At 24.7% G+C, this 23,836-nt stretch overlaps 2 protein-coding genes across 3 annotated transcripts; one reads left to right on the top strand and one right to left on the bottom strand.

Annotated features, from left to right (window-relative positions):
* Positions 1-103: 103 nt before the first annotated feature.
* LOC129984669 (uncharacterized) lies at positions 104-18,280 on the bottom strand. 2 transcript variants are annotated; one of them, XM_056094596.1, is made up of 8 exons: positions 18,201-18,280; positions 15,399-15,577; positions 12,633-12,806; positions 10,087-10,320; positions 8,591-8,735; positions 8,039-8,271; positions 4,808-4,949; positions 104-3,574 (listed from the first exon to the last, which is right to left on the bottom strand). In XM_056094596.1, the coding sequence occupies exons 2-8, from the start codon at positions 15,572-15,574 to the stop codon at positions 3,278-3,280; spliced, it is 1,401 nt and encodes a 466-aa protein (XP_055950571.1). In that variant the 5' UTR covers positions 15,575-15,577; positions 18,201-18,280; the 3' UTR covers positions 104-3,277. The 2 variants fall into 2 exon arrangements, with proteins under 2 accessions (XP_055950571.1, XP_055950570.1); XM_056094595.1 differs by lacking the exon at positions 18,201-18,280 and adding an exon at positions 17,892-18,157.
* A 338-nt stretch (positions 18,281-18,618) lies between these two features.
* On the top strand, positions 18,619-22,448 carry LOC129984433 (40S ribosomal protein S19-like). The gene is made up of 5 exons (XM_056094312.1): positions 18,619-18,756; positions 19,078-19,148; positions 20,307-20,407; positions 21,356-21,539; positions 22,340-22,448. The coding sequence occupies exons 2-5, from the start codon at positions 19,078-19,080 to the stop codon at positions 22,407-22,409; spliced, it is 426 nt and encodes a 141-aa protein (XP_055950287.1). The 5' UTR covers positions 18,619-18,756; the 3' UTR covers positions 22,410-22,448.
* Positions 22,449-23,836: the final 1,388 nt, after the last annotated feature.

Consider the following 23,836-nt stretch of genomic DNA (forward strand, 5'->3'; position numbering starts at 1 on the left):
ATATATATATATATATATATATATAGACTAGATAATAAAAAGAAACCAATATATTACACAAGAAAAATAAGAAGTTTTACATTTATAAAAATATGCCATCTTTTTCTTGTATAAAGATATCAAACTCTTAACAAAATTGGAATGTAGTTAACTCTTTTATACTATATATGAGTTTATCACAGTCAAAAAAGCATTTTAAGTAAAAACAATCACAGAATCATCAAATAATTATTTAGTCTTTGAATATTTGCAAAAAGCAATAGTATTATGAAGAAAATATTGCACATGATACTGAAAAAGGATACTTTTATCAAGAGAAAGCAATATTTATTATCTAATTTTTTTTCTAAAATGATTTATACTAGATCTATAATAGGTTCCACAGTTTGGCTATATGTATAGTTAAAGTCATTCATATATTATGATCAAGAAAATATTATAATTATAATGAAGTAGCGTTTAAAGCTATATTGACTTCATGGTATAGTTTTAGTTTTATCACCAAAAGATCTTTTATAAAAAGACAAATCTTGACTCACAAAAATCCACAATATATGTGTGACTAATATATAATGTAAGAGACTAATCCAAATTTTATCTCTGTAATTTGATAATAGTTTTAAATTAATCTGGTTTTTTTTTATAATTTTAAAAGTTATGTAATTTCAAAATAGAATTGTAATTTAACAAATTCAAATTAAAACTTTTCTGGTTGGATATTTATACAAAACTGCACCATTAATGGAAAACTGCAATTACAATGATAAATACATTCAAAGAAAATATAGCAATTACTCTGTTGTAATTTGTAGTTTTGAGAAAATCTATATAATTGTTATATTAAATTTTTATTTTACAATAATTTCCATGACAGTGCCATCACAACTTCAAGTGGACAACAGAACAAATTGTAAAAAAACATAGTATTAAGGTAAAGATTTAAATAATATAAGAATTCAGATTTTGATATACATCTGCAATTGACATAAGAACTTCTATGCACATGAATTCATTACAACTATGCCAGGAAAGGCGTAGGTTATTCTAGTCAAAGGGTAATAGCTTTCAAAAAGAAGAAAAATTTAACACAAAAGTTACAAAGAAGAAGAAGAAAAAAAAAAAAAAAACTTTAAAAGGATCAGTACTACAAATTGCTAAATAATGTAAAGTTTCACAACATGGATGTAAAGAAACGAGCAATTAAATATAATAGTTGCAATGAAATTTTTTTATTACCTAATTAAAAAAAAAATATCAATGTAAATATTAGTTTTTATGATACAATGTAGAACACTCTTCATAATTTTACTTCATGACACTATTTAATACAAGAGTACTGAATTTTATTTTACATTGAATTTTTCTTTTTGATTTGGTATGCGGTAACAAGACTGTCTTTTTTTTGCAACTTGGATTTAATTCACATATGACTTCACACGCCATATCATTTCATTATTAAATTAATGTTGTGTCCTTGCATAATATTAATTCTATATGAAATTCGGTTGTGTTTTTTGCAGATAAATAAATAAAAAAAGTTTACTGTATACAGCAACATGGACAACCTAAACATATAAAAATAAATCATTTTCTTACTTAAAGATTTTAATAATGTATATATAAAAAACAATAAGATTAGATTATCTTTTAATACATATTCTATCAGAAAAAAAATCTGTGAATTTCTAGTGAAAGTTCTTTTCAACATTTATAAATATATGTTAGCAATATAACTACAAATGTTCCTATTATATAATATTGCATAGATTGGTTTAAGGCTGTTTGCATACACATCAATTTTGGTTGCTTTCATCAAATGATGAGCATTCAAATTCCTTTAGTGGAACAAAGAAAGTAGAAATTTGCATACCACCTGATCTCTATGATATAATAAATAATTATATGCTGATTGCCTATTCAGTAATAAATATACTCCAACTGATACTTGTACATTACACAGATTTTGTTCATATTATCTGCATTACCTTATTGTTGTCAATTAGTAACTCCATCCTTCTCTTTTCATAATATATATATATATATATATATAATTGAATATTTTCTAAACTTTATTAAATTATATTTATTTCTTTAGAGTTTATATTAATTTCAACTAATCCTAAAAAATATTGAAATCATTAAAAGTATTACTTTTATTAGTGGTTTAAGTTGTTGGAAGTCTCTCACCAGTTGCAGCCATCTGAAAATATACCACATTTCACACATGTGGAATATTTTTCTACATTCTAACTTGCCGACCATTATGTTTTAAAATTATATTAATGATTTTGTATACTTTCTATCCATCTATCTTTGTTTTCATTAATAATAATTGTGTTTTATAATTGCAATATTATTATTGTTATTTTAACCCTGGAACTACTGACCAGTCAAAATGACATGATCTCTGGTTGAATCTATGTCAATGTCATAGATAAGTAGTAGTTCTAGTGCTAATTAATTTTAATAATTTTTGTTGAATATTTGCCATGCTTTGAATTTCTTCAGTAATAAATTTTACATAATTCTCTAATGAAATAAGAATAATCAACAATATTTAAATCCTACACAATTAGCAATTATTTTTTTAAAAAGTTCCATGTTTATTGAGTATATATAAAATGCATGCTCACTAAGTCAAAAGAGCTATATTAGTGTTTATAAACTAATAATGTATGAAACAAAATTCTAAATTTTTCCACATTTTTTTTTTTTAACCTACAAATTTGTTTGGTGATTTAAAATATATCAATATTATTTAAATTTCATATGCACCTGTAATCATAATATTTAATCTATTATTTTGCTCTGAAATATATTTTTGATATCATTTTTGCAGTTTCCTATATTCAAATATATTACTCATTTTTTTTAAAATCTTCCTTTATGAATAGTAAAAAATCACTCTACCACCCTTGATACATAAATTTTCAGTTTCCCATTCAAATGTTCTTTTCTTAGCTAGTTTATTACATAAGACTATAATTGTAATGCTAAAATTAAGTAAACAAAATTACTTTGAAATTTTTGTTATGATCTCATTTCTTTTCAGGAGTTAAATAACTTTTTAAACTAAATATTCTACTCCAATACAACCTAATCACTATAATAAAAATGGCTGTATTTAAAAAAGCAGTGGAAATAATTGAACACAGGGAAAAAAACTGTGCTGTGCCATGTGAAAGAAACACATTTCTAAGAAAATGTCATTGAATATTTTGTCAAATGACCAAAACTGATATGTGTGCATATTGCATAAGCATGCACACTATGTTTCTTACCAAAACTTCAATCTAATAGAAAATTTATAATTAACCAGGGATGCAGCAGTAAGAATTGTTTGATATAATATCAAAATTATAACTGACTTGAAAGTAGATGCTTTTGCAGTGTTTACAGAAAGATTAACCAATCCTGTCAACAGATTGGAGAAAAGGAAATAAAAAAGTGCATTGTAGTTGAGGACTTTCCATAATAAATATTCACAGTAATTGTTTTTGAGGATTTTACATAAAATGGTAATGATGATTTCTTGGCATAAATGAATTGCGAGTTGTAGGTTTACAAGAGCTAGCTAAAAAAAAATAATAAAATAATAACATGCATTAGATGTAAAGATAAGATATAAGTATATAAATATAATAAAACATAATTTTTTTCTTTCACGATAAGATTTCCAAGATCATTATTGAAATACAAAATATTAACATTTTTTTCAATCTTTTATTATGTAATCTGATCTTTATTATTCAAACTTCAAAATAAGAAATGGCTTAGGATTGCACAAATAATTTGCTTTATATATTGACAGAAATTACCTATAATGGAACTATAGCGATTTTTGAAATTAAATACATCAAGCATATATATGTTTTCTTAATATCTAGCAGTTAATTTGCTAAACAATGTTTTATAAATGTTTCACCAAACACAAATTTACATACACACACACACACAAAAACAAAACAAACAAACAAAAAACAAGCAAGATATATAAAAATTTAATACTTGTATAACATATTGAAATAGATATTTATTATAGTAATATAATTCTATAATATAACATTCATTTTGTAATGTCCATTTTCAAAAAATTCTGTTGTGTTTGCAATAAATTCATATACAAAAAAATTTTATGACCTAATGCATCACCCTTTTAAAACTAATATAAACCTGCCAATTGTATTATTTGCTTATTTTTAATGAAACATTAAAAATAAGAACAAAAGAAAAATACAAAATAATTCATTTCTAAATATAAACACTGAGAGTTTTTATAACATATACCTTTTTTTATTAAGTACCATTTGATACTGGTTATTCAAATAAGCACTATAATAATTTTTTTTTTAAATGCAGCATACAAATTTTAATTTTATTTTATTCATTGTGTTAGATACAATTTTATGAGAAAGTAATAAATGTTATAGTTTGATTTCTTTGAGAATATGGAATATTTAAACAAAAATTTAATAATAAAATAAATGCTAAAAAATAAAATTAAAAAATTTTATAAACAGAATTTAGTTAGAATATTTTATTATGGTTAAATTTTTCTCATCTTTTCTATATTTTTCATTAAATTTTAAACTTTTATACATTTACAAATTCATGTTTACTTTCATCACAACATTTTAATAATTGATTATTTTTATATATTCTGTTATAAATAAAGCTAGAAGTTTACTAATTTGAATTTTTTTTCATAACTGAAATCTGACTAATGCAAAAATAATGCATTAATATTTTAACAAAGAATAACAATCAATGTTAATATGTTTTCTTACACTGAAAAAAGAATACTTACCACCCAAATGCAATAAGGCAAATTTGCCATTCTTCTGGAAACTGGTTGTAAAGAGAAATGAAACATATACATCAATATCCAACCGGCTGCACCAATTGCACATAATTTTAGGAGCAGTTTTATATAATCGCTAATTTTATATCTGAAAATAGGAAGTTTTATTAGAAAATATATGTGAAGGTATATTGAATACATATATATACATTATAATTGAATATGTGCAGTTAAATAATACTGAATAATTAAAATAATATAATTAATAATAAATATTATACTACTAAAAAGAGTAAGTAGAAAAAGTTAATGAAATTTAGTTATAGTAGATAAAAATTTTATTAACCAGTACAGTATAACAGAACAGATTACGTAATTTTTGCTAACATAACTGAAAAATATTCTGTCTTTTGGCTTGAAAAAGGAGGCTGATTTCTTTGGTAAATATTAAATGAGCTATTTCTGCAGTGATAAATCAAATTTGTATTAAAAAAAGGATTGAACACATTTTTTTCCCCGTATAAACACAGAAGAAATATATATAGTGCAGATCTGAATGTAATAACAAAATTAATTATTTGAAAGATGATATTTATACTTATGATTCATAAATATTTGAAAGAAATTTTGAAGATATAAGAAATTAAAAATGATAATAATTTAAACCTAAAATCCTGCATGCTATATCTAACATACAAGATTTTTTAGAAATTAAGTATCACAATCTTTATTTATAATAAAGATGAATGTGTATGTATGTATTGGCACTTTGCAGGCCAGTTCATTTGACCCAGAACAACCAAATTTGACACATACATATTTTGGATGGTAAAAATGTGCACCTTAAGTTCGAATTTTTTGAAATTTTAATCAATTAAAAATTAAGAAACATTTTGGCATCTTTCCATGACACTTCCAAAAATATCATAGCAAAAAAAGTGGTTTTTACATCATCTTGAAGTTAAAAAAAAATCATCCTTTCAATGATACTAATGTTTTAACCTGTAAACTAAGTTCGTATTTTTAATGAATTAAAAAAAATATTTTAACCATATTTTTCAACAATTAATTTCACACAAAATAAAACTAAAATTTAACCTGCATGAGCGTGTTAGAGTGCATGGGAAGATTCAAATTTTTTTTAAAAAATAAGTTAACTATTTCTACAAATTAAACCCAGAAAAATATAATCTTCAGCATGTATGTATAGGAAATTAAATAAGATATATTCTAAAAAATAAATGGAAGAAAAAGTTTTCTAAGATCTATTACATTATCTACATCATTAATTCAATAAAGCAGTTTTATTTAAAGCAAACATGGTTTAATATATCTAGGATATCCCAATTGCTAATTTGTAAATTTCAGTATAGACATACATTGGATAAAAAAATAGTCTAAATGAAGTAAATAATTATATTTTATGCAAAATGTCAATAAATTGTCTGATGAATTATGAATTTTTATACAGATTTTCTAACCTCTGAATCATATTTAAGAAAATATTCTTGAAACACTAAATTTTAAATACGCCAATTAACTAAATCAATCATTAAAACTGACTGATTTATGAAAATATGACTATCACTATTTTATAAAAATAGGTGATTTTAGACCATCGATTGTCTCAAAGAAGATATGCTAATCAGCGCCCAAGTTTCACTGACTCACCTAAGATTATGAAAATGTTGCTTGTTTTAAAATTGTAATATTCAAAATTGATCAGATTTGATCCCAAAAGATATAAATGTTTATTTATTTATTTAAAAGTTACAATGTCAAAAATATTTTGAAGAATATGATTCCTTAGTATCAATGGACTGTATAAAAGTTAGACTTCATAATTTTTGGGGGTATATTTATAGACCAAAACAAAATATTAGTATTAACATCATTTAAATCTTTTTGAAAGAAAAACTAAAAACTGAATTTTAATGTGAATCAGAGAAATTTTTATTAAATAATTCTTTGAGATATTACATAAATTATGAAAATTATTCTGTAATGCACATAAGACTTCAATGCTGAAAGACTTTGTTTTCAATACTCAAATTAAAAAAAATAATAATAATGCTCCAATTCAAAAATAATGCTAGGCTTCACTAAAAAAATGTTTTTATATTAATTGCAATTCAATAATTCTCACTTTAATTTAAAGTTGAAATTCTATGGGAACTGATAGAAAATTAAAGAGAGAGAGAGGGAGATACATAGTAAAATGAACAGAATAGTTTAAAGCCTCCATAATGGTATGAGTGAATTATATGACTATCAAAATTTTAAACAAAAATATTTTGTTGAAGAAGCTATTATAAGACCAAATTATATAAAAAAACTAATTGAAAATTTTAATGTGCATTAATACTGGCAACCAAAGTCACTAAAGGCAGCTAGTCTAAAATAAATGGGTTAAAAACTTAACATAAAGCACAAAAGAGTAAGATAAGTTCTCTTTTTTTTATACAACAAAACAATTGTCCAATGCCTCATGTATTATTCTTAAAATATCACATTAAAGAAGTTACAATTAAATTTTATAAAAATTCTTTATTAATCAGAATATATTTTGCAATGCTTAATTGTACAATCTTTAAGATGCAGATATCACAAAATTGAACTGATTTTTTATATATATACATATAAATGTATATAGTTCAAAGTAGACATAACTGATAAGAAGATAAATATTTTATATTTGAAACCATTACTCATTCATACCAAGCAAATAATACAAATTATAATTTTAATACATTCAAATTTACCTTTAGATTAAATGTAAAGGTAGCATTTTTCTAATCATTAGATATTTTCAAATATTTCATTTTGCTTTATCATATTTTTTCAGGGGTGGGGACAGAAGAACTCAATGAAACAAAAAAAAACCCTGTCATTTGTTTTTTCTACCTATGGAGTCGTTTATCTATTCTTAAATCCTTGTATGAATTTGTATGGTCATTGCAAATATACGGTTTTATAATAGGAAAAGAAAATGAATTTTAACATTTTTACAACCAGATATGATGATACATGCCAGCCTGCATACAAGATAGAAAAAAAATTGTAATAAAAAATTTGAATTATTGAAAATTTATTTTTGCAATTTAATTTTTCATTAATTACACATTTTTTACATCCATTATAATTTTCAGATTGAAAATATAATTTTAAACATTTCTGTGATAACTAATGATGCCTCTTACAAGGGCAATATTATTTACAAAAATAAAAACTTCTTACCCTTGTTTCCATACAATCTTCCCAAGTTGAACACCACTAAAATACAAAGTAACGAAACCTAACAAAGAGCCAATGCCTTCCTTGTTTGCTTCGAAAAAGTTTCGGCGCGTTTCAGACACTATCAAGGTAGCCAAGCCAGCTTTAGATAATATTAACTGATGAATGGCAACTGTAACTATAGCCAACAATCCAGAAGGAAGTTTAACAGCATATAATATAGTGTAGCATATCATCTAAAATATAGAAGATCCAAATTAAATGAAAGTTTAGGAAAGCAATAAAAAATATGTGGTTATTTTAGCTTTTAATTTTAATTAACGAAGAAGAAAAAAATGTTGAAAATAATTATGCAAACAATATTTTTTAAACATCATTCATCAGAATAGATAATTCTAATGTAATTTAGCACTTTTACATTTTTTTTATTTTAAAAATAATTAAAAATAGAAAATCTTATCAAAAACAGGACATTTAAATTTATTTTAATATATCTATATATTTTATTCAACAATTGCAATATTAAAAATGATGATAAATACAAAATGCAAATACCTTTGTTAAAGCGAATGTAAAAAAGAAATTCCAATGTACACCATATTCAGGTACAACTTTATGATAACCAACTGCTGTAGTGGTAACAAGTCGAATGAATCCAATTAAAAAAATAGGAAATGAAGACATGAAGCATTTTTTCAGACTAAAAAACAATACATTTAATAAAATAATACACAAGCATGATATATTTTTATAATTAAATTTCTATTTATTAGTAATCATCTTTTCCTGGAATTTTGTCTACATTCTATTAATTAAATTAAGTTATTTAAGATTATAAAATATAAAAATTATTTCAAAGATTTTTTATTTTTTATTTTCATAAACTCTTCACTAAATATGAAAATATTATCTAATGATATATACAGACACACACATATACGGAAATAAAAAATCATTAAAATTTTATATTCAAAAACAAGTATGCAAAGCAAAATATGCACAGTATAACCAACAAACAGTAAAACCAATACAGTAGAATCTATCTATGAAGGCAGTAAACAGGATACTGTTGATGACAGAAAGATGACTTTTTAGATAATTGACAAACTATGTTTCCAGAACTTAGAATTCATACTTTAGAATTGTTTGTGATGATGTTTTATGATAATATCTGTGGTAATAGCAACATAAAAAGTAAATACACAATAAAATAATACAATTTAGAGAGAATTAAAATATTTATGTGAAATTTTATATTCCTGAAAAATAAAATTAGATAACTTTTTAAAATTGCTATGTATGTAATCAGATATAAAATGACATGCAACTTCAAATATCTATCAATTTTCAGATAGTCATTGAAGGTTTAAGAATTCATTGCCTACAAAATGAAGCTTCATAATATCAAGTGCTGACTTTGATAAGCACTGTTGGGCAAATATTATGAAAGTTTGGAATCCAACATCAGTTTTCTCCCATTTTTGGTCTGAATATCATCATCATTTATTATCTTTTTCTTTCCTTTTTTTTATATATACACATATTTACTTTGTCATCATCAAGGAACAATGTAATAGCAACAGAAAAATCTATATCCAATCAACTTGTATCTCCTCTTTACTAATCAACAGCATATATATATTTTTTTAGTTCAAAAGTCTAAATTTCAGATTTAATTGTATACCTTAACAAATGCTGTTATTTTGATATTGCTGATTTACTGGTTGCTGGTTATGAAAGATTTTCATAAAATATTGTACGGAAATTTATGCATTAAATTAGAAAACTATGAACACCAGAATTATGGTTCATTATTTTCATATAGAATATTAAATGAATTCTATATTTAAAAAAAGAAAATGGTACTAAATAATTAAAATTTTTGTAGTCAAGAAGTTTATTAGATAGTTATTTTGTATAAAATTAAATAAATAGAAAATAAAAATTATTAATAAGAGCATTTATAATTATAATTATTAAAAAGAGCAATTTAATACATAGTTGGATTGTTTGCTTTTAATATATCAATCACAAAAAATAATGAAAATCACCTATGCTGAGCAGTTAAACTTTTTCCATGTGAAGAGCATAAGCCTTGAAGAAGAATGAAAGAACCAACACCAGCATCCATCATTGACCATCCATAAGTTTCAGTCTTTGCAAAACGTACAGGAAAAAAATTAAAATCAACAGCTAAAATGCTAGTAGCTGTTGCTAAAAGTAAATGTCCTCTGTAACCTGTAACAAAATCTTTGTTGATATTTCTTTTCGGCACGCTTACATCCCTGAAAAGATAAAAAGAGACAGCTCTATGAAATACATTGAATGATATATAAGATATAATTTACAGCATTTTTTAAATACAAGGTATCCCCAAATGATTACAATGATTTAAAATGCTTATAGTTTTATTTTTATTATTAATATATTAACAAATATTCCATCAAATTTTATTTAAGATATTTGACAGGAGTAATGAGATTTACTTATAAAATATTACATTTACCTTGTATTCTATTTATTTCTATTAACTATATATGCTTCTAAAAATTTTAGGACCCAAGATTATCAACTGCAAATTTGGAAATAGTTTTCCCATAGCAAGCACCTTTCAATTTAATATTTTTTAGTCATTTTAGATTGTATCAGCAACAAAATAATCTGATTTTTAAAGAAGCCATATTTTCAGATTAATACTTAAAAATGACATTTTTTTCTAGTAATAGTATATTAAAATATTTTAGAGTAGATATTAATTGGAGGTAAGAAATCCAATTAGCTTATTAGATTTAATTTGATTTATTAAACTTTAAATATATTACAATATTTTATGGTTTGCCATAAGAAACTACAATATTCAAGTTTCTATTGTATTAAAATTTTTTGAAAAAGCTTATGCAGATCTTTTCTATGTTAGATGTTAGCACATTAATATTTCAAGAAAATAATAATAATAAAAAATTGGATTGTGAAAGTCATATAATGTACTGAAGTTTATCAAATATTTTGTGGTTTCTATTCAACAACAGGGGCTCAAATCAGAAGTGAAGACATTGAAAAAATTTCATGAATTTGGTAATAAGTATACTTCCTAACATACAAGATTTTCAAAGATATAACTATACTTTTCAAATGTATATTTCCTATGGCTGGAAAAAACAACAATATCCACTACAATAATTCCACATATTAATTTCACATAGCAAGAAAAACTTCATTATTAGCTGACAAAAATAAATCATATCAGTGAAGTTATTTGAGATTAAAAATGTAACATCCAGGCAAACATTTAGGTCCTTTTTATAAACCTTTTATTATATGAAAGCTACCAAATAAATTTTAATTAATTAATATGGAATTCTTCCATATATCTAATTGAACAGTAATTAAGAGGGGAGTTATAAATCATATATGATCCTTCTGCCAATGGAGTGCTGCATTTCCTATTGTAATATTTTTCTGCCTCTTCATTTAAACTGGCTATTCATGAACAATCCATGTAAATCCAATCCAAAGGTCATTCCTCTATGTTCCCTCTATCTCTAGGCACCCAAATCCTCAGTTTCTTAATCCTCAATTAGCATTACCCAATTTAAATGATATTATAAAAATGGATTGTCAAGATATTAGCATAGTGTGGAACTCAATCTTCCAGTCCATGCCCATTTTGTTTTCTGTTGTGGGGAAGGGGCTTAGTTATATTAATATCCATTTTAAAGCAATACTATTTTGGGATCGACCTTATAATTCTGAAGAATGGTCAGATGATGAGAAAGACACTCGAGCTAGCATCCCCTCTCTAAGCTTCCACACCATACCAGCAAGGGGTCATTTGGCCCCAATGGATTTAACGTGCACCAGACCCGCTTACACGACAGTTTTTCAGTGGAATCGGGTTTCGAATCTGGAGCACTTTGGATCTAAGCTCGAGACATTACCACCAGGCCATTGCGGCCCTTTTAAATACTGACAATAGATCTTGGAGTACCATCACTACATTGGCATATGTGAATGATTATGAATATCTGTCTAAGAGTTATGAAAAGAAAGGTAAAAAATATGAAATACCACAATTACTGATACTACTGCATGAAGTTGAGTTAAAGGTAGCAAGAAACAGACTAATATTTTAAAATTTTATATTTTACCCAAATAATGCTAAAATCAGTCACATTTTTTAAAAAGATTATTATAAGAAAATGAAGAATTTATTTAAAGAAATACAATCTAAAATGATTTTTAAAAAAGGGCATTAAAAATAAAGAATATTAAAAAAAATCAACATTTGTTACAAGAAAATAATTTTTAAAATATTTAAATTTTTCTCTCTGTATAACCATAAAATAATTCCTTAAACTATCTATATTCTTATATAAAAACTTCAAATATATATCAAGGAAAAAAAAAATGAAATTACGAGAACTTCAATTTGTTTCATGATATAATATTATTTTTATTAATATTACATTATATAAAAAATAGGAAAGGGGAAATAGAAGAATATAATTTAATTCTCTTCCTGTGAAATACATATTAAATCACACATTTTCTAATAAATTTCAAATATTTTTATAAGTAGTTATTGCTGATTACTTACTTTAAGACATATTTAATTTCCTTATTGGCAGAATTTATCAAAACAGAAATATAAAGCAGGACAAAAATTAGAAACACAAGAATTCCAAGTACTACTTGAAGATGGTCTTCAAACAATGTTACTGCCATGAGCATAATTATATTGAGTAAACATAATTCTAGAAGTTGAATAGCCCTAGGGAAAAACAGTATTATTAAAACATAAATATACTTAAAACATATTTTTTATTCTAATAATATACTTTGATAAGATACTTTACAAACTTGTGAAATAAAGGGCAACTATGTCATATATTTATTTAGAATTTGTAAATCAACTATAGTTTCTGTCATAATTAATAAATCATTACTGAAGTAGTAATAGGAGGTCCCACTCATGAACAGCAATCTTTGGATAAATGGGTCTGGTTGTCATATTACTTGCTTTCTTTTGTGTATGTATGTATATCATATTAGAAAGGGGGAAAAATCTTTTTAACATCATATACAAGGATTAATAATGTCACATGCTTTTTTAAATGGGAATTATAATTAGTACAAAATGTCGATTGCATCTTCTTCTGAAGAGCACACAATAGATGGCAGCCATAAAAGGAGCCTAAATGCTATTAGAATGAGAGAAATAAAAATAGGGAGAAAATTAAATGAGATTTCTGAATTCTAAGTTTCAATGGTATTGCCAAGCTTAAAAGTATATTATTTAATGAATATTTAATTGTCAGAATATGACTGGATAGTTCTGATTTTAATAGTGCAAAAGCCATAGTATCGACTATATTGCACCAATTTAGCTGCCAAATATGACTTTTTGCAGCATGTCTATCTTTTAGTCAATGTTTATGTTATTGTCAAGTTGATTACCACAGTATTAAGGTGGACTTTGAGAAACTTCCAATTTTCATTGAGTCATTCATTTAGTGTTAAATTCTTATAGCTAAAAGATGCCAACATTATAATTTATTCGAAACTTTAAAAAGCAATTTTGAGTAATAGTACAACATAAATTATTTATTTATTATAATACATATATGATTATAAACACAGTCATACTAGTATAATTTTTTCTTCTCAAAATGGAAATCCTGAATATGGTTGCAATGAAGTCCCAGCATTGGACTATCAGAATATGAGGAATTTTTAAAACTTTATTGCCATACATTAACATTGAAGCTCAGATATCACAGATACAGAAATGCCTGAATTAAATAAATTGCTGGAATCTTGATAGTTTAGATATTTTAATGAAAAAAGTGACAGAGTTTTTCTAAACTCCATATTTATTAGGTTTTTTTTTTTTTTTTTTTTTTTTTTTTGCCATGAGAAACAATACATTTTAGAAAAAAAGAAAAGAACATGATGGAAGATTGGAATCTCATAAGAGCAGAAATTAATTTTGCTAAATATGACTTCGAATAAATCACTATTGATACATTTTCATATCACGATTTATACATATTTGATGAATCAATAAAAGACATTTCTTTCCAGTTTAAATAATGATGAATAAGAATGTGAAAATGTTGATCTATCTTATATAAAGGTCTGAAGGATTTTCAATAATATTAATTATAGCCTTTTAATGAATATTAATTGATTGAAAAACTTCAATATTTGTTTGTTAACACACTTCATGAATTTTTAATTCAATTTATAAAGTCCTATTTAATATTCATTGACAATTAGTATATGAGATGATGATTCAAGATTATTTTTTAAAAATTAAATATTTATACTTGCAAGGACATGAACCATAAGAAATGTATGTATAACTTGTACTCAAAATATGCAATAAAAATAATACTTTTTTTTTTTCATTTTCATGGTGCATTTTTCATTTTAAAATTTAATTATTGTTCTCAATACTATGCAGCTGATTAAAATGTTTTTTAATTGTCTGTAGTTTGCATCAAGTCCTTGAAAGGTGCGTAAATAGTACTTTACTCTAATTGGAAAAAATAATTTATTTTCTTTGTATTTTTAATTTATATAAATGAGATACAGGAAACAAATCACTGATAGTTTATAATAGGATAATTAGATTTATTAGGAAATGCAGATAAATTACCATGTTACAACATAAAAAAATGATTGTTTAACAATTGAAACACTCAAAGATCAATACATATGAAGTGAGAATTTATAGAACAGAGTATGTGAAAAATCCATGATATGTTTTAAAATTTAATATAAAATGAATTAATTGGTATAGAAAATAGTGGCTTCCATTAAAATACTTATAATGATAAAAATGTTCATCAATTTAAAAAAAAATTAGCTTAGAATTTTCTCAAGATTGTGTGAAACTTTGAGTATAAAATTTTAAAAAAGCAATCACATTTTCCCCCCTCCTTGCAATGAATAACTGAGCATTTATCTTAACATAATCTAATACAATATTTTAATTGTTTTTATTTTAATTGTAATTTATTATTGCATTTTAATTATATTATTGTATGTCATTTGTACAATGAATGGCATGGAAACAGTTCTTTAATTTTAATAAATGTTTTGCAATTCTATTCAGATATCTGCAACCACTGATTGTGGAAGACTGTATATATAATTTGTGCTATAAATTCTAGAAAAAAAGAAAAAAAAAAACCCTAACATTTTATATTTAGGCTTAATATGTATCAAGGACTTTAGGTATATTCGATATATTAAGTAATGTTTTCTAAAAAGAACAATGATTAAATCTTGTAAAATGAAGAAATGCTTATACAATAATGTGTATAAAGGTCTGTTAAGGTAAAATTGAAAAGAATACTTGTTAGATATAGAAGTAATTGAAGCAATCAGCCAAACAAGAAGTGAGCACAGTGGAACAAAAAATGTCAAACTGAAAACTTCTGAAGGATCAGTTCCCTCGATTCCCAGTACTCTCCTAGCGTCTTCAGCATTTTTGAAAGTATAATTCATCCTCTGAAACCTTTTGTATTCCATTTTCTGAGAAATACATTATAATATTACATACAAAAATAATTTATGTTTCATTACAATGATATTCTTAACAAAAATATTAGTATAAAATTATTAGCTATATTTCATAGTTTTTTTTAAAATGGAATTCAAAGTTTTTCAAAACATTATTTCAAATAGTTAAAAAAATTTAAAAATTGTAATACTAAAGAAAATTATGTTTAAAATAAATGTTTCTAATATGTTTTTTTTTTTTAAATAATAAATACCAAGACCATAGAAAAATAAAAATCATACCAATTTTTTAATATACTACAAAATTACAGCAAATATTATTTTTTAAAAAAATATAACAAACATAACAAAATCATAAAAAAATTAAGAAATGCCTTAAAAAAGCCTTAGATTTAAAAAAATTAGTCACATAAAGGAAAAAAAAAAGCAAAAGAAAATTTTCTAATATTTTATTTATATTAATTACTTGTTGGTGTAGTTATAAAAAAAAATGATGTTCTAAAATAAAAACTGTGGAATAATGTATTTCACCAAAATGTTTGATTTTTTCAAAAACTTTTGTTTTTCAAAATGTCAGCTTTGGCTCTTTCATCTAGGACTTATCTTTTTTACATTAATGTGAATGAATAGTAAAATAAGTTGAAATAATTATTTAAATAATTAAGCTTTGGCATTAAACTTTTGTTTAGTACATATATTATTTTTATACTGATATTAGTATATCTATTTTGATATTACATTTCTTGCAAATAAGTAAAAATATATTTAAAACAAAAACAATAATAAAAAAAATTTAATATGTTTAAAATATCTTATTTTTGAACTTTTTATCAGTAAAACATTTTTTAAACATACAGATCATCACAAACATTTATAAAGTATTGTTCTACTTCTTTAAGAAATTAGAAAATATCAGTATATGTGAGGTTTAATAATAAATAATTAAAAGTAAAAATGTTTTTATTCTAACCCAGTTATCAGAAAATTGCTTTTCAAACTGGTTTGATGGGATATTAAGTAGCAATGTTTATAAAACTTTTACATGTCTGGACATTTTGCTATCTGACTTGCCTTTTTTGCCAAATAAAATTAGCCAATTAGGAATCTAATATACATGATTTATAAAATGTCAAAGATTATTAATGAAAACAGAAATGGTGATCTCAAAATCCCTAACATAAGGGCAGTTTGTATCTGCTATAGTAAATCTATAAAGTAATTATTCAAAACATTTATTATTGAATATCCATCATATTCATTATAGCAAGCAGTAAAATATTTAATAATAAACTAATATATCTGAGACTACATGATACCAAAAACATTTATTTGATATATTTTAGAATTAAAATACTTTAAAAAGATTCTTGTACATGAAATTAGAATACTATAAAAATTAAAATAAATGCCCATTTTATGTACAAAATAAAACAGATTACAGAACAATTTTATGCATTATGCAAAACTTTATTCTAGTTACATTGTGAAAACACTGCAGCTTTATTACAAGTTCTATTTATAGAAGCCAAGATAAATTGAAAAAAAAACAAAAAAAACCCTAATTTTACAAATGGGATTTGCAGATTCATTTCAGAATTATGCTGATATAGAAATAAAACTAGAAATCTAATCTAGACTTCTGTAACTTAACTAGTAAAAAACTATAATTTTCCATTTTTAAGCTTTTGTCATATGAACATGAGGTAAATGGATTTTTAACTTTTACATTATAAATTGAAAAGTATTCTCTTCTTATACGATGGTGATTTTGGAAAAAGAAGTAATAAAATATCTTGTCTTTTCAAATAATTTAAAGATATAATCTGTACTTCATTTTGAATGCTTCTGTTGTTATTTCTTCTTATTTAACAGTCATATGAAATATTATATGATAGTAAAGTAAATTTATTTATTGCTAATTAAAAATATTACAGATTATTCACATAATAGGAGGGAAACTTCACAGTTAGACCGAAAAAAATCTGCCATATCAGTAATTAAAAACAGTTTACCCATATTTTATATTTATCACTAGTACAAATTGCTGCATTTCAGTTTAAATTTTATGATAATCAAGCCAAGGTTATCACAGCTACAGTCTACCAATTAAGAAAAGCCTGTTTTTAAATATGTGTGCATCATTCATAAAACTACCTAACTTACCAAAAAAAAAAAAAAAATGATTAGAATATTATGTTCTTGGAAGGATAAAACATTTTAGATGGATAAAATGGATTAACATGAAATTACTTCATTCTAAATAATAAGGAAAACGATTCAAGAAAACAAACATACGTATTTAAAAAATTAAAATTAAGAAAAATACCTTTTAAGACTGATTTAAATACACAAATTGCATTTATAATGTGACTTCAATATAATTATATTTCCCTATAACTTTTCTTTCAGTGATTTGTTCTGAATTATAATGTTGGTATAATACAACTATTGCAAAGTTGTAATATATCAATTATAGTTATTATTTAGCTATTCTTTTTCTTTGCTTATAAAAAACATTTGCATGTGTCATAAAAATTTGTTTTATTAATTTCAAGCGTACTAATTTAAAAAAAAACAGTTATTTAAATTTAATAAATATAAAAAAATTATTAAATAATTTAATTTTTCTTCAAACCTAATTGCTAATGGAAATAACTGATATAAATTTATAACAAATTTGTATTGATTGAAATGAAAACCTATTGTGAATGGCGATAAAGGAACTCAGCCAGATATAAGATATAATTATGTAAATAAAAGAGATTTTTTTAAAGTTTTTTTTTTTAAAAAGGAAAAAATTATGGGATATTTTAAACAGATTGTATTTATATTTACTGTACTAATATTCCTATTAAAAATTTTGGCTTGTTGAGCTAAAAGTTTAAGAAAACAATTTCTTACTATCGATAAAATTATAATCAAAAATTGATTAAAATATTTATCTATAAATTTTACTGAAATTTCTATATCTTCTTATTATGAAAACAATGAATTCTGTTCAATAAATTATCATTTTTTTTCCTATTGATTCGAAGTGAAATGATGTAAATTCTAGAAAATTACTACAACTCTCATTCAAGACAAATTGGACTTGTTCGCTTCTCCGCTTTGCGTTCGCGCTGTCGTGGAACTAAATTTTTTTGTATTATTAACTAACGAATATTGTATAGTAAAGATTTCCCTCTATAAAGGTAAGTCGTTTATATTTATTCGTTTTCTGTAAATTATTTTTGTTTTATTTGTTACTGAGAAATAATAATAAGAAGGTTTGAATATGCTCACGTGTTGCCGCTTTTAGGCCTAATGTCTATTGGGATAATATTGTGAGTTTTACAAGTATTGTTTTCTTTATAACTGTAAATGAGGATTGATTGCTTATGGATGGATCATTGTATGTTTAAAATTTAGCCTTAGTACATATGTTATGCTTTGAGTTTGGTACTAGCAATAGTATGGTGTGTAAAAGTCGTTGATTTACTTCAGTACTCATTGTAATCGTGTTTCTATTGCAGATGCCTTCAACTAGTGTTAAGGATGTCAATCAGCACGAATTTGTCAAAGCACTTGCAGCTCACTTGAAAAAGTAAGTTTCTTAGTCATTATTAGTGGAATCTTGGGACGTTACAAATCAGCCTTAATCTGTTATACCTATAACATTGATTAATATTTTATTACATTGTGGTAAATAGCATATAATCCAGTTAACATCCAGTTTTTCGTGATTGGAAACAATTTCATTGTATGTTTCAACATTCTTGCTCTGATGAATTCATCATGCTTTGTTTTTAAGTTTGTTTTTGCCTGATTAAAGCAAAATTCCATGTCATTATTATTATGCTGTTATATAAATGTTCTATCTTTGTAACACTACTATAGAGTGAAAATTCGATATCAAATGTGTTCTATTGCTATTCAAGTTTTCGAAATAATATTTCAGTAATTTTTATATATGACCCTGTAAATTCCATTTATTTTAATATTAGTTCAGGCTATTTTTAATATAAACTATTGTAATTCACAAATTTTGATATGAATTTAGAAGCTTCTTGCTTACTTAATTCCCACATTATTAATGTGTTAAATTATAATTGAAGAGTATTTCATCTTTGAATTACGGAATTAAGCTGAGTAGACAATGAATAGGGTATTAAAATTTTTTTTTCTTTACTGGATTTCATTCAGGATTATATTGTCCTTGTTATAAAATTTGAAATTCAATTATTCTAATTTCTGTAAAGTTAATTGCACTAACTTTTGGAAGTGAATAGTCAGTAGACACGCTTGGTAACATCTGTAACTTTATTTACTACTATAATGTATGTGAGCAAATTGTTCATATTTCTTCTCCTAATTAATAATATTTGATATTAGTATTAAAAATCAATTTTCTAAAAAAATTGTTTTTATTTTTAATTAGGAATGCTGAATTTTTTTCTTGTAGTAATGAGACGTGATTTTCTGCTTTTTAAATGACCAATTTTTAAATAGATACGAATTACATCTGCTTTGTATATTGATATCTTATATAGATTATCGATAAGTTGTTAGGATAAAATTGTTATAAATAGAATCAATTGTATTACAATTACGATTTTTCTAAAATTTATTTCTTTATGCAACATAAATAAGTAGGCTTTAAATGTTAATAATATGAATAGTGTTGGTACATTTATCGATTTTTAAGATAAGTAATAATATTTTTGAACTATAAAATTAACGTTTATTTTAATCTTTTATTTAGATCCGGAAAACTAAAAGTACCAGAATGGGTTGATGTAGTCAAGTCTGGTATGCATAAAGAACTTGCCCCATATGATGAAGACTGGTTTTACACCAGATGTGGTAAGTATATTTTGAAATTATATTTGCTTACTCAAACTTGTTTTTTAAGCTATTTGTATTCTATTTATAAATTTCTCATTCTAATTTTTCTAATTACCTGAATATTTAAAATATTTTTATCAACTAAAGTGATGAATAGTCTGACAAATAACAGTACTGTCTGGCTCTCTTGTTACATTCCAGTCTTGCATGCTTGACTTAGCAATTCATGTGATTATATTTCTTGCTTGTATGATCTAGTGCAATTAGGGTTTAACTCCAGTACACACTTTGTGGGAAAAAGTTTTATTGAGTATTAAACTCTGAAATTAGGCTTTGGAATTATATAAACTATATATGTTGGTACATTATGTATAGTTGTTTATAATTTTGCCGGGCGGTTATCTTTAATATATAGTTTAAAACAATTTCTGATTTACACGTCTGTGCTCAAATGAAACAACAACACTCGGGGAAATTGGTTTACCTTCTATTAAATTTATGACTGTGTTCTAGGTTATCTTCATTTTCCAGTTTGTAATGTTTAGCTCTTGTTTTCTTTAGAAAAAAAAAACACCCTAAAACTTTAAAATTCACTAAAAAGATTTTTTTAATGAATTTTAATTTTACAATGAATTAGGAGTTTTATGTTAAAAAAAAGATACATTTGATAGAAAGATTTAAGCTTATAGAAAGAGTTGGGTGAGGATTGTGGGAAATTTTAAAAAATGTTAAAATTGGCTTTTTCTAGTGTTTTTATTATACTACTAGAAATTGAATAATTTTCTTGATTAGGAAGTGTTGGTTTTTTATTTAGCTTTTTTAATTTTTATGAATAAAAGTAGTGTATCTAGTATGAAATTTTCTTTTGAATATTTTTACTGTTGAAATCTTTTGTTTATTACATGCATGCAAATCATTTTCTGTTTCTTTGGTTTTGTTTTAATATTGATTATTTCTTATCTTTAGCATCAGTAGCAAGACATCTGTACATGAGATCACCTGCTGGTGTAGGTGCTCTTACTAAGATCTACGGAGGAAGGTACCGACGAGGAACTAGACCCTCTAGGTTCTGCAGGGGCTCCTCCAGTGTAGCACGAAAGGCCCTACAAGCTTTGGAAAACCTCAAATTGGTTGAACTAGATGCTAATGGGTAATTGAAATGCATAATTTCTTTTACATGATATTTGACAGGATTGTGAAGTGGAGTTTTATTTATTATTATTTTTGTCCTCCCTCACTGACATTTTAGTGAAGTGCAGTCGAACTTAAATTACCTTTGAATTACTTTTCCTCCAAATGTTAGTTTGAAGTATGAAATCTATTTGTGTAATTTTTTTATATTAAGTATTTTTTAAAAATATAATCACAACATCTTGGTGCAAGCTTTAGATTATATATATATCCATGTATATGAACATAACTCAAAAGGAGAATTAGTTGGTCAGATAATATTTGGGAGGTTTTGAGAATTTAATTGTGGATTGGATTTAATTTCATCTTGTATTATAAACTGTTGTTAATATATGCTTGTGTATGTTGGGCATAGTAGCATTTGGCACATTGCATTTTGTTATTCTTAAAGTCTAGAAACTTTGCCAACTTTTGATACAAATTGTTCAGCAGGGTGGCTATTAAGTACAAATTCAGTTATCTTTATTGTTTAATAAGTGAAACCAAAAATGCAATATAGAAATTAAAAAAAAATCGGATTTGTTTTTTGCTTATTTTACTGTGATAATGGAAATTGTTGTTTTAACACAATGGTTTTTTATTAATAAAAGTTCATAGAATGCATTTGATGTTTAGAGGTCTGTTTGACTATCAATTCATTATTCTAATAAATGATTGTACTGTTGTATTTATATGCTTACATTAATTAGTGAATGTTTAAAAAATAATTCTAGTTCATAGATAATTAGTTTTTTAACCCAAGGGTAATCTATTTTTCAGTGGAAGGAAGTTGTCTAACCAAGGACGAAGGGATTTGGACAGAATTGCCAGCCAAATTAGGAAATCATAAATGTATACTATTTGAAAAATAAAGTATTGAAAAAACCCACTTTCTGTTGTGCTTAATTTTTCAGAATTTTGTGTACATTTCTCTACAGTGTTAGAATAATAAAAATATTCAATATATAATTAGAAATGTATGATAAAATCAATATTTTAGTTGAGTATAGGAATTGTAATAATTGTTAGTGCCAAGTTTTATTTTAATGCTAAAATTAACATGCAATGCCAGTTTTCAAATTTACAAATGATTGATATGCACTATTTTTTTTTAGATAAAATTTCTGTTAATAATAACTTAACCTTTAAAGGCTTATTTGTATATTGTGCTGGTCTCGTTTGATATGTTTTGTCTATCCCAGTTTCTTCCTAATTTCCAGTAGTAGGTAGGGCTGTTTTGATTTATCGGAAAAAAGCGATATTTTTGAAAGATCTATTTTTCGATGCCAGTTTTCGAAAAATATCGAAATCATGATCATGATTAATAGTTTTCGATAAATCGCGATACAATAAATCGATATTCACTATTAATTTTCGTTTTTACTACCGTTTATTTTTATTGCTCTTCATACTTATTAACTTTCATACAGAATTTTAGTGAATATTGTCATATTCTAATATATATAAATACTTTTTTAAGCATGTCATTTTGGAATAAATTGTTTTCTGTTCCCTAACTAAATGATACCATTATGGATAAATAATTGCGGTTATCAAAAGGATATAGGATGACCTTTGTTTAATCGCTACATATTCATCTTCAGAAATAAAAGCAAAAAGGATTAATTCGGATTGAATTCACAATTTCATTCGCAGCTCGCATTAAAAAAAATCCGTTATACTTCCGATTTCGCCTAGCGGTTCGCGATAAATCGGGATACAATAAATCGATACTCACATTTTTCGTTTTGGTTACCTGTTAATGTTTTTGGTGCTCTTCATTCTTATTATCCTTTATACAGTTTTTAATATTTCTATAAATACTGTCGTATTCGAAAATATAAAAATACTTGTTTTAAGCGCAATATTATAAATTACAACTGCAGGCATTGACACCCTTTATTAAAGGAGTTTTAACTCTATTTTGATACTAAAGAAAAATTTGTATTATATAAATTGAAACTTCCTTTCATTTGGAGTCGTTCGATCAGTCAATATGCTAAGTGATACTGTTTTTAACTTATTGTTATAAATAAATATCACGATATTTCGAAAAATATCGATACGTGTTGGATGATTTATCGCGATGAAGTTCCGTCATCGCCCAGCCCTAGTAGCAGGTGTCAAAAAAATTTTGTAATAATCAATTGCCCACTTTGTTAAAAACTCACTGTTATAAGAGGCAGGTATTAGATGAGTATTCAAATGGTGCAAGTGTTTTTCTCCCGAAGTAATTAACAATTTTAGCGTTATGTAAAAATATACTTCAATGGTATT

Source organism: Argiope bruennichi, chromosome 9 (assembly GCF_947563725.1).
Source record: "Argiope bruennichi chromosome 9, qqArgBrue1.1, whole genome shotgun sequence".
Lineage (NCBI taxonomy): Eukaryota > Metazoa > Arthropoda > Arachnida > Araneae > Araneidae > Argiope > Argiope bruennichi.

Coding starts and splice junctions, on each gene's coding strand:
- LOC129984669 (XM_056094596.1), bottom strand. CDS start 15,574: ATGGAATACAAAAGGTTTCAGAGGATGAATTATACTTTCAAAAATGCT. Junction 12,807..15,398: donor ATTACTTCTATATCTAACAA/GTATTCTTTTCA, acceptor GTTTTTCCCTAG/GGCTATTCAACTTCTAGAAT. Junction 4,950..8,038: donor AAGATTGTATGGAAACAAGG/GTAAGAAGTTTT, acceptor TCCTATTTTCAG/ATATAAAATTAGCGATTATA.
- LOC129984433 (XM_056094312.1), top strand. CDS start 19,078: ATGCCTTCAACTAGTGTTAAGGATGTCAATCAGCACGAATTTGTCAAA. Junction 20,408..21,355: donor CTGGTTTTACACCAGATGTG/GTAAGTATATTT, acceptor TCTTATCTTTAG/CATCAGTAGCAAGACATCTG. Junction 21,540..22,339: donor GTTGAACTAGATGCTAATGG/GTAATTGAAATG, acceptor TCTATTTTTCAG/TGGAAGGAAGTTGTCTAACC.